This window comes from Cydia splendana, chromosome 12 (genome assembly GCF_910591565.1).
Source record: "Cydia splendana chromosome 12, ilCydSple1.2, whole genome shotgun sequence".
Classification (NCBI taxonomy): domain Eukaryota; kingdom Metazoa; phylum Arthropoda; class Insecta; order Lepidoptera; family Tortricidae; genus Cydia; species Cydia splendana.
Genome location: NC_085971.1, coordinates 20,543,251 through 20,555,783, shown reverse-complemented (window position 1 = coordinate 20,555,783; position 12,533 = coordinate 20,543,251). Strand labels below are relative to the sequence as shown.

Here is a 12,533-nt window from a genome sequence, read left to right as displayed (position 1 = left end):
AAATCCGCCTTTATCACTCCGGTCCACAAAAAAGGCCCTAAAACAGACGTAACCAATTACAGGCCGATTTCCAAATTGTGCATCATTTCCAAAGTACTTGAAAAGCTAGTTTACAGTCAAGTCTACGGAGCAATCAGAAATTGCTTCAATCCAAATCAGCATGGTTTTCTTCAACGCAGATCTACGGTCTCTAATCTGATATTGCTTAATAACTACGTCACAAGTGAAATGGTCAAAGGAGCCCAAATAGATGTTATCTATACTGATTACAGCAAGGCGTTCGATAGAATTGATCATAAATTGTTAATTCTAAAGCTGCATAAAATGGGCATTCATGGTGACTTGCTGCGATGGTTTTCATCATATATTGACAATAGATCACAGGCTGTTGTCGTTAACAATTATATATCAGGCTGGGTGACCGTTCCAAGTGGTGTCCCTCAAGGATCGTTACTGGGACCTCTCCTCTTTAATGTATTTGTTAACGACATCTGTGATTGCTTTAGATTTTCTAATTTACTCTGTTTCGCAGATGATATGAAAATCTATGCTAAAGTAAAATCTGCTCATGATTCTGTCCTTATGCAAGAGGACCTTTCGCGCCTAGCTTCCTACTGCCAGTTAAACCGATTGGAACTTAACCCATCCAAATGCTTTACATTAACCTTCTCTAGACAGCGATGCATAATTCCAACTACATACATGATTGAAGGTCAACAGCTACAAAGAGTCCAGTTAATGAGAGATCTGGGAATTATTCATGACTCTAAATTATTATTTGACTCCCACATTAATGCTGTCATATCTAATGCCTCCAAAACACTAGGGTTTATCATGCGTAGCTCCCAACACTTCATTGAAGCTAAAACTATTAAAATTCTTTACTGTACATATGTTAGGAGTAAACTTGAGTATGCATCACAAATTTGGAATCCCCGATATCATACTTATATTGATAGACTAGAACGCATCCAGAAGAAATTTATCAAGTTCCTCTGCATTAAACTTAAATATCCTTATGCATCCTCCAACTATGTCAATATTTGTAGGAAGCATCATCTCATTCCGTTGCATACACGCCGTGAAATCTCAGACATAGTTTACATTCTCAATATTATAAACGGAAATATTGATTGCCCTGAGTTGTTGGCTGAGCTCTCTTTCAGTATTCCATCCAAATCTACAAGAAATTTTCGACCCCTTGCTGTTCCAAATGCTTCGCGTAACTACAGACAGAACAGTTTTTTGATACGTGCTAGTAAATGTCTAAATAAACTCACGAAGGAGCATGACATCGATATTTTCAACAGCAACATCCAAACTGTGCGGCGTATCCTGACAGAGGAGTTCTTTAAATGAGCATGGCTTAGTGGAATGTGAAATTTCATTGTGCTGTGTTTTTTCTTTATTTCTTTTGAATCTTCTTTAGTAATGCGAATTCAAAATTAGTTACTCTGCCTTTGGCGTTGAAATGAATGTATAGTGCAATAGTGCTAACCACCAATTGTTTTTGTTAATCTGTATTTCTTTTGAATCTTCTTTAGTAATACGAATTCAAAATTTGCTACTCTGCCTTTGGCGTTGAAATGTATGTGTAGTGCAATAGTGCTAACCACCAATTGTTTTTGTTAATCTGTATTTACTGGTGAGAACCTGTAATTGGCTTCTTGTATCACATTTATAAAACCTATTAACATGTTAACAGCTGTTGGATCTCCGAATAGTAATAAATAAAAAAAAAAAAAAAAAAAAAATAATGTATTCTTTTTTAGCTAGCTGGAAAACGTCTAAAGATTTTTTAAATGTAAAAAAACACGACATGGAGTCACTCGAGCGCGTCAGATATTAGAGGTCATCTGCATTATGCCTATTATTATCAGTGTTTAGAGGAGAGAAGGCACAAATATAAATATATAATGCTGATTCAGAAGTTTCATTTGCTGATACAGTTTGTTAATGTCTCTATTATACACATGCAAATATATGACCTATCTAAAAAATAAAAGTAAAACGTAATTAAAATTATTAGCATCTTAATGCACCTATTGTTGCACAAAACACGACGCAGTAAAATTTGAATTAATTTTTCTATTGCATGATTATAAATAATCATTATAGTCAATAGCATTAAATCATTAATAATTACACCTCGCGCGTGGAATGATCGTCCCTATGACAGTTCACTTGTACATGGAGTATCTGTCACGTAAAAAAATTGTGCACGCTTTTTGGAAGTTTAGCACATTTATAAGAAAGGTAGCTTGTTTATCGGTATTCTACAGAATACATTTCGGGGAGTGTGCGATGGGATTATTGACCGAAGCGAAGCGAAGGTCTACGTTTTGACTCGGGCGTTTTGCTTTTGTATGTCCGGATGTTCTCCTCTACAGGTCGCAATTCTTAACCGATTCTCGTGAAATTTTGTAACGGAATTCTATGAACCGATAATTTTTTTTTGTCGAGCCGGTTTTTGACAATTTTTCAAAATGGAAAAGTTCTGATAGCTCGCGCTCATACAAATAGTCGTATCGGTATCATAAGAGTGTATTCTTTTTGAGACATGTTTACAGATTAAATGTCAAAAAATTCAGAAAATATATTTCGCTGGTTTTGGAGTTATTAAGATATTTAGTTTTTACTTGAGAATGAGTAGCTAAATTTCGTCACCTTAAGCAAGAACCATCATGGCGTATTTTGCAAACGTTCGCTTTTTTTGTTTGCACAGAAGGTCTGGGTTCGATCCCCAGTAATTATATGCTGGGATATAACTTTTTGTATTTTTTTTTACACTTTTCGTATTGTTTTTTTTATTTACTATATTTTCATCGTGCCCAATAAGATATGCTCGCGAGGTCTACAGCTCACAGAGCCACTAGTATAATCTAATCCGCCCATCTCCGTTCTGCCACCATGGAACTAGACGCGGACTTGCGTTTCACCCTTACGTCGTTACTCTGCCACTGATTCGTACTAAACGCTATGCATCCAGCTTTATCATGCGAACGACTAAGGAGTGGAATTCACTTCCTGCAAAATCTATTCCCAGTCCACTATAACTTGGATCTTTTTAAATCGAGAGTGAATAGACATATTTTAGGTAAGCATGTTCCATTCTGGATCGCACCGGCACTTACCATCAGGTGAGATTGTGGTCAAATGTTTCCAATAAAAAAAAATATTCATTTAGAAATGTAACAAACATTTTTCTTCAATTATTTTTTAAAACTTGAAGGAACTGTCATAGTTAAGTCGCGCGCGGTACAGCACAATACACGTGGGGTCTTTTATTGCCTTAAATATACAAAAAATACAAAAATACAATTTATTTCATTTCATAAAAATATACATTTTTGCGATACTGGGGATAGAGCTTATGAGTTTGTTTGAGAAAGCAATGAACCAAAAGAAATGCTACTTCATTTGGTTTACGAAAAGCTCTCACTGGATTGAAACGGACTGTACATTGTAATGCACACTGGGCCTTACGAGGATAGATTAGTACATTACAAGTGCGAAAAGTAGGAACATCGCAACGAGTGGCGATAAATAGAAACACGACCGAAGGGAGTGTTTTAAATCGACACGAGTTGCGAATTACCTTTTCGCATGTGTAACGTACAACGTTTTACAGTACATATGGCCCTTTAAATTCTTGACATAGACACGTATTGCCCTTAATCCCGCCCTAGGGAGGTAAAGTAGCACCATGTATACTGTAGAATCTATTTCGTTGTTATGATATCATTCTTTTTTATTGTCTCAATGAGTCAAGATCAACAAAATAATTCTCGTTCGTGGTTCAACCAATCAATCTTAGCAAGTCACGCCATCACAGGAATTGTTAATGTTCTCAATTGAATCCCATGCCCTTATAAATTGTGTGTTATTTGTGTCCTCTGAGTAGGTAGTGTTTAATAGTTTTGAACTTGATGCACATTCCTGACATTCCACATTCTAATGTGATTGCTCGGTAATACAAGCCAGCAAATGTATTTATGAATAGAATATAATAAAATAGAATGTTTTTAATCGTAAACACACATACAATAGACATAGGTAGTGAAAATAAAGTGTCACGAATAAGGATGATACCTGTTGAGTTTTAAAAGAAAATTTAGTTAAATAGATGGAAAATTAGCAATTTATCACAATAAATTAGACACAAAAAATATGGAAATGGCCGAAAACTAATCTTCGACCAAAACACGATTTTTTTGCCAAAACCGTAACGGAAACTTGGGCCGGACACTACTAAAATACAGTTTCAGCGCGGCCGAAATATTTTGGCCGAAACCAAACCTTGGGTCCGAATCCTGCCGAAACCGCAACTTCGGTCGGACATCGGATAGCTTGAACGCGTTTATTATTATTTACTCGTTCACAGAAATGCGTACCCTTATTTGTTACGCAACTTCACATAAATGATCATGTTTTTTCACCAATTCCTGGCCCCTTTACGGCCCGAAGAAGCAAGGAACCAAATTGCACTCGACCCGACTACGACCTCAACGGGAGGTTATGATGTATTTTATCGTCTTATTATTCTTATCTTCGCCCACTAGTTCTTTCGAGGAAGTTTACGTCAGTAAATATGACATAAAAGTTTTACGAGTGATTTTGTTTGTGTGAAAATAGTTTTTTTTTCCTGCAGAAAAAAATATCCCCTTGTATTAACATGTTAGCAAATAAAAACCGGACAAGTGTGAGTTGGACTCATCCACCGAGGATTCCGTACTTTTTAGTATTTGTTGTTATAGCGGCAACAGAAATACATCATCTGTGAATATTTCAACTGTCTAGTAACTATGTATCTATTGTATTAGTCTGTATCACGGTTCATAAGATACAGCCTGGTGACAGACAGACAGACAGACGGACAGTGGAGTCTTAGTAATAGGGTCCCGTTTTTACCCTTTGGGTACGGAACCCTAAAAACGGTAGGTACAGTCACTGATGCGAGAAATAGTTAATAGTTAAAAGTTTGTGCGAGATAAATGAACTCGCTTAACCGGTTTTTTCATCTAGGTCAGAGGTTCCTAAAGTTGACTGGGCTCCGGCCCCCCTAACAAAATCTGACAAATTTGGGACCCACCTCTTGGCCGCCTTAAAAAGGGGGCAAAAAATATTATTTGTAACACTCAGATTCCGTAGTGGTTTCAGAGACCACTCAAAATTCGCTCGGGACCCACCAATGGCTCGCGACCCATAGTTTGGGAAATGCTGATCTAGGTACTTAGGTATAGTCACCTGCAATAGTATGTTACTCTTCGAAGGCCGCAAAAATATGTGACACGCTCTTATGGCTCTACAAATAAGATCGTGTCAGATATTTTTGCGGCCTTCATTGTGTATCATATTATTGCAGGTGACTGTACCTAAACAATAGCGCCCCAGGATGTACGTTTTGTTCATTCAACAGCGATCCTTCTACTTATTTTAAAATAATGTATAATGACGAACAATAAAATCGTTAGGTGACAAGCAAAACTCACTAATTACTAACCTTATTTGAATACTAATATGGTTCATTATGGCTATGACCTTGCGGTGGTAATTAGTGAGGTTTGGTTGTCACCTGACGAAATATTCTCGAAGACAAATACAGGCATTTATAATTTGCCTCAAGCTTCGTTGATAACATTGTGACCTTTGACATGCAAAATACTCGTATATTTGGATCGTAAAGGTGTCATTATGAAACAAGAAAACAAATGATATCTACAGATTGTAAGGTGTATTTGAGTAACTCGGATCGCTTTTGAATGTTGGGTTTCTAAAATCTATTTACATATGTAAGTATATAAAAACTACGGAAAAACGCCTGAGGTGGTACGGTCATGTACAGAGGCGTCCTGTAGACTACATGGTTAAGGTAGCGCTCGATATTCCAACGACGAAGCGAGGACGTGGAAGACCACCTGCCACCTCGCTGACGACGGTTCAGCAAGACCTGAAAGACCTCAATATAGACGCCGACCTTGCACTCAATCGTGCAGAATGGAGGAAAAGAACAGGGAAGGCCGACCCCAAGTAAATGGGAACAAGGCCTAGCAGGATGATGCACCCCTTATTTTGTTACACTTATTATGCTGATAAAATACACCAAGTTTCGTAGCTTTATATCTTTAAGAGGAGCTCTTGGACAAATTAGATCGGTTAATGAATAATTGCATTCGTTTCATTTTCTGTCTCCGTAAATACGATCATGTCTCCTCTTTCCGCTCTAAACTTGGCTGGTTTCCTACTCGTATTCGTCGGAACATTCGCATGCTCTGCACCCTCTTTTCTGTTCTTAACGACCCTCATTCCCCCGAATATCTAAAATCTTTCTTCCACTACTATGGGTTGACTGGTAGAGAATGTCTTATGGCATTAAGTTCGCCTATTTGTACAGTGTGTTTTCTTATGTGCAATAAAGATTAAATAAATAAATAAATCTCAACTACAAGGGGGTGCTCAACCACTTTGAAATTTTGTATGTTGTATGAAACCCAAAAAAAAAGGATTTATTATTCAGAATTTTATTTAAGTATCTGTTTTCACACTATTTGCACATGTCATTTATAAGTTTTAAAGTAGAAAATTTTATAAATTCAAATTTCAAAAGTAAGATTTTTTTAATTTCACCTAAAAAATCATAAAAATGTTTATTTACTTAATAACTTTTAAATCACACTTTCTAATAATGTCAAAACTACTACTCACATAAAAATCGAGAAAATAATAATTTTTTTTTGGATTTCATACAGCTTTGAAAAATTTCAAAGTGTTTGAGCACCCCCTTGTAGTTGAGATAAGATTATAAAACTTGGCGTGTTTTGTCAATATAATAAGTGTAACAAAAATGAGGGGGTGCCGCTTCTTCTAGCTAGAGTTTGAATTTTTCCAATACAAACGTGAACCACCCTAAGTCCTAGATGATAGATGAAACGAAGTTCGCCGGGTCATCTAGTCACTTATAATTCCATCACATTAGTAATTTGTGAAATTATACATTCAGAAGGGATAGAGTCCTTCTACACAAACGGTGCAAAGTTTGTGTAAAGTTACCACAATATACCTCAGCATAGATAACTTAACCGTCTGGGCGGCAGACTTCAAAACTTGCCAAGACTAATACTATTTTTATTTGTCAAAATAAACATTTCAAATAGAATGGAATGGTACTTATTTATATATCTCTGGGCGAATAGAGGATAAAGAGCAAAACTAAACCTATGTAGGGTAATTCGCCAGTAACTGGCCACTTTTAGTAACTGGCCACCCCAAACCAAAACTGAATTCTATTCACCTATATATAGAATTCCTTTTTAGTTTAGGGCGGCCAGTTACTGGCGAATTACCCTAGATATCGACACCATGTCACATTCACTAGGAAGTTGATTCTGTAGTAACAATTTGTTATGGGTTTCATCTTGTTTTGACACGACCTGGACCGTGAGCACCAATCAGCAGCACGAGTAGCGGCTCACTCACATTGGTGTTGATGGAAGGCAAATACATAAGTCAAAATGACAGAGAAAGACAAACGATTCATAGCTAATTCAGGCCAGTTTTAACAACGCGTTTATGAATAACGCCATTAGTGATTAATCTTGGAGTAAACTAAAGAAAGTTAGGATTTTCATTACGTATGTGCAAACCTCTTTCATTTATTCTTATTGCAACTGTAAATATCTGACATTTGACATTCGCTCAAGTCATTTTGACAATAGTTAAAATTACATAGAATATATAATAACTCAAACGAACTGAGTTATTATTTATAGTAAAAGAAAAATTATAATATAAAAACACACATATATATATATATATATATATATATATATATATATATATAACGGTGCTGTCTTACGTGATCAACATCGACATACTCGTATATTGTAAGTTTCACTTGTCCTCGTACTTTTTAAAGTCAAGCCAAATTGCACCCGTCGAACCGGGAACACGACTCAAGGTGAGTTCCAAAATGAGTTCCAATCCGCATCATATCGTACAGAACAATCGGCCTCTATGTTACATTTACTGGAAAATACTAACGAAGGTCATTTATTCAATGGATTCTTTCTTTCCCGCGATTACCTCGCCCTTTGCACCATTAGGGACAATTTACCGACCTTCGCCTTTGCCCGGTCCGGCCTTGAAATATTGATAATATATCGTGTAACGTGTAGCGAATTAAAGGGACAACTTTTGTAATTGACCGAGTTATAGCGAAGGTCTCCGATTTAACTTGGGCAAAAATGCTTTTATGTGTCCGGATGTTCTCCGATATGCAGGTCGCATTTCTCAGCCAATTCTCGTGAAATATTGTGAGCATGATGATTAATTAATAGATTTTTTGTTGATTAACATTTTGTAAAAATTTTAATATGGTTACTCTTTTAAGTGCTCGCGAGGTCTATAGTGTTTTTGCGATTAGTAGGTACTCTATGTAGCTGTGTGTGTAATAACCATTCCCCTGAACTCTTCTGGCGATACCCATAATAATATGTCTCGGCTAGTCGTTTCCGGTATTACCCGGTTGAAATGGCCGAGCGATATTATGTAAGCATTCTTTGAGGCCGGAAATGGGTTTCTAGGCCGGGGCACGCTCACCTAAACAGTGAGCACTATTGGAAAACTTTTAAATAAAGATTGTCTTTGGAATGAAGTTGAATATTTGAAGCGAAATTAAAATTGAGAAGCATTAGTATGTACAATATGTACATATACTTGGATAGTCGCCTATAACCCGTATTATAAACTTTGCTTAGTTTGGGGCTAGGTTAGTCTGTGTAAGGTTGTCCCCAAATATTTATTATTTTACGTTAAATAGATGAAAAATTGCACCAGGGGGCTTAGAAAAAATTACAATAGTAGGTATATCGACGAAGCCTAATCGAACAACAGTGAAAATAAATTAAGATTAAATAAAAAAATCATAATGTATCGAGATGACATATTCAATGATTGGTAACTTGATCATTTCCATACATTAACTTTCGTTTGGCGTTTATTTACGATTGTTTCCGATAGATTGTCTCGAATAAGGTACTTACAAATATCTGATTAAAACTTCTTATAAATAATCATTAAAAATATCAGCCATTTCTGGCGCGAAACCATTTTCACTTGGCAACGTTCTCAGGTTATCGAACCATTTTTCCAAGGAGTTAAAAACATGTTTTCTGGCTCGGTGTTATTGTTGGCCTAGGGCGTAATGGAATTACTTCCCGCTGATTTATAATGGGGGTCGAATCGGGCCCAACTGGAATTGGCCGTTATTTCAAGGACTCGAAGTTTACGAGTGTTAAATTAGGTTTTGTTGATTATGGTATTGCCCCGTTGGGGGAAGCAGTAAAAGTACTTATAATAATTGAAAGCAAAAAGGCTTGGTATATGCATACTAATTTTATAGTCTAGTCAGTATTTTTTAGAGAATATAGAATGGAGAGCGTTTATTCGAGGCAAAATAAAAGAAGAAAACAACACGTAACATAACTTAACACATAAGCCCCGAAATGGTCCCGACACAGCTCTTTTGACACAAAAAAAAACAAAATTAAAGACTTGTAGGTGTGATGGGTTCAAAGTTTAAGTAATTTTATACATTGATTGGTTTTGAATAAATAACTGAGACCTTAGACAGTTTGGTTTTTTGCATTGACATCTTGAAATTTTGTAGTATTGTCCAATATTAATATATCTTTATTTGTTCCAGATTCCGATGACGCCATGAGCCACATCGCCCAAACTTGCCTTAAACATGGCCACAAACGACCTCCCATGTAAAACCAAGCAATGGACGACAAAGTTAACAATGCGGCTGTGCTCAGTGAACTTACTAGCGGCCACCATACTAGCGTGCTTACCTTACATCTCCACTTTAACTTTGCCGAGCGGGGACCCGGCTCCAGGCCGCTCACCCGGCCCACCCGAATCTGAACTTTACGTTACTTTAGATACAGTTGAAAATGTAACCGATGTGACCACAGAAATGAGTGAGGTAGAAGACGCATGTGCCTTCGCGAGGAGTGAAAGAGAGGTAGTTACGTTGAGTGAGACGGACAGTGGAGTGAATTTGACGGTTGAGCATGCGGTGTTTGAAACGGAGCAGCTTGTGAGGGGCGTCGTTTATGAAGGTGAGTTTAGATTAGGTTTTAGGTCCTAGGTTTTTATTATTACAAATTGACCAGCGATAAACCTGCAGGCGAGATGGCCTGATGCCTTTGGAGACGCCTTGGCTGTCATTTTCTGTACAAAACAGTCTGCCATTTTTGCGGAGGAGGAGCACGTTAAATGTATAGCTAAATGTATAACATGATTTGTTCGTAACGTACAAATAGCCGTGTCAAATAAACGTCAGTCCATACAAAAGTTTGCACAATTGTGCAAGGTTTTCGGCAGAGGGGTAAGCTCTTAAAGGCGACTCCGGTTATTAGATGCTCTAAGCCTGATGCCCTTTCCAAGATGATAAACGAATAAAAAAATTTACCGGGATGACAGACGCTATGAAAAGTCAGTACCTACATAATAATTACAGCTTCGACTGGCGTTTTATTTTAGCGATTATCATTTTAGTTAGGCCCCCGGGGGCTTTTCCAATAGGGAATATTACGCAAAACTCTGCCTAGAGGGCGTACTAGCACAATGACAGAGCCTACCGTGAAACACGATAGTCGCACGACACAATATTCATTTATACATATGTGGCTTTCTATCAGAGAAATGCTTCATGTGCATAAGGACCCTTCTCTAATGGAATGCCACATATATGTTTCTCTCTTACTTAAATATTAACAGCTGAAAATGTTTAGTACAACTTATGAATTCCTCAACTAAGTCTAATAAAGGAAAAACATTGTGGTAAAATATCCTTTAAGTTAATTACAGACCTCAGGAACAAAATTTTTATTGCTAAATAGGAATATTAAAGAAAAAAAATCCTCAAGTGTCTGAAAGAATTAATTATTTAATCACGAACTCGTATCTTATTCACATTGCTTGCCGAGCGTTCTAGCAAACCAAGTAGGTATGTAAAGGATCATACTCAGACATACTGCCGAATCCTACGCCGAGTCAGACGACGCTACGGAGCCACGCTGTTACAATAAATAAAATAAATAAATAAAGACAAAAATGTCCTTACTGTATGAAGCCCAGTTCAAGGCCCATAAATCACATAATTTTGTTACCATTCTGATGTCAAAATCCTGTTTCACAACGAAGAGAAAATAAATAAAAATAAAAACATCAGCAAAATAATTAATAAATTGTGGGTATAATAAGTAAATTTTGACGCTATTTGGATCCATTGTTACCTGTCGACCCGGAAATGAACAGGACATCCGCCTTTACTCGGCGGGTGATTAGAACCGATATTTTATTGAAAGCGCCTTTTAATTAAGCCGTCCGCCGCCCGGCGTCTTTGCTCAGGTAAATTCAGCAGGCGCCCGTCCGAAACTGGAAAACTGGGCTACGAGAGCCATCAATTTACCGCCACTCTGTTATTATTCCAAGCTTATGTTTTAACACTTTCAACGTGTTTTGACGCTAAGCAAAACTTTAGATTGTTTTGAGATAAAGTTCAAGCGCAACAACAACACCCGTCTGAAACCCGTCAAAATCATTGAATGGAATTTGGAATAGGGTTAAAATTTGAAAAGGGAATTTAGAATTTGTATGGTGCCAGAAATAGTATGAAGGTTGATAGTGTAACGTTTCGTTACACGCACCGTTACAGTCATCACTTAAAGTTAGAAAGGCATAGGTCCCACAGTAACCCATACAAACAACCGAGCAACCGAGTAGTGAGTTGTTCCAAACTCCCCGAAGATGTGGTTTCAGCACAAAATGTGAACCAATTTAAAAATAAATTAGACAAACACACCTAATACATCTACTTGTTAACGATAATTGTCAATTATTACTGGATGCAGCCAATATCAGTTGTCACAACTGCCTGCCTGCTTCTTCTTCTTAGTCGGTACACTCTTGCCAGAGTGGTCGTGGTCATCATTGTGAATCTCGATGAGTGATGATCTTGCTAATACGGCGCCATTCGTCGCGGACTGCAACTTTCCGGGTACATTCGTAAACCGAGCACTTAGTTAGTAGCCTGCCTGCTTACAGAATAATAAGTTCAACTATAATAAAATTACTTGGGCACCTGTCAGCCGGCGACTAGGGAAGTTTTGCGCAATAGTGTTTTCTTTTTAATAAGTTCTGGAGCTATATGATTGGTCAGTGATCAACAATCAATATCTTCATGTACGTTTCCTGCGTGAATAAATACATCTCTAATAACTTCTCGTCAGCAAAAAGACATGCCTGACAGCTTTGTTATGCGAACGGCTAGGGAGTGGAATTCACTTCCTGCAAATATACTTATTCCCAGCCTAAAATATGGATCTGATTAAATCGAGAGTGAATAGACTTCTCTTACGTAAGCATGCTCCATCCTAGATCACATCGGCACTTACAATCTGTTGAGATTGTGGTCAAATGCTTACCTACTCTTTAAAAAAAAAGTGGCTATTCTTAAATGAGAA

General features: G+C 37.2%; 1 protein-coding gene across 4 annotated transcripts in view; it reads left to right on the top strand.

Moving 5' to 3' along the window:
- The window catches only part of LOC134795644 (uncharacterized), a 439,378-nt gene that overhangs the window by 78,622 nt on the left and 348,223 nt on the right, over positions 1-12,533 (top strand). For all 4 annotated transcript variants that reach the window (XM_063767547.1, XM_063767546.1, XM_063767545.1 and 1 more), the window contains exon 2: positions 9,704-10,124. In XM_063767547.1, coding sequence (XP_063623617.1) covers positions 9,749-10,124 — 376 coding nt within the window. In that variant the 5' untranslated portion in view covers positions 9,704-9,748. The remainder of the gene's footprint in view (positions 1-9,703; positions 10,125-12,533) is intronic.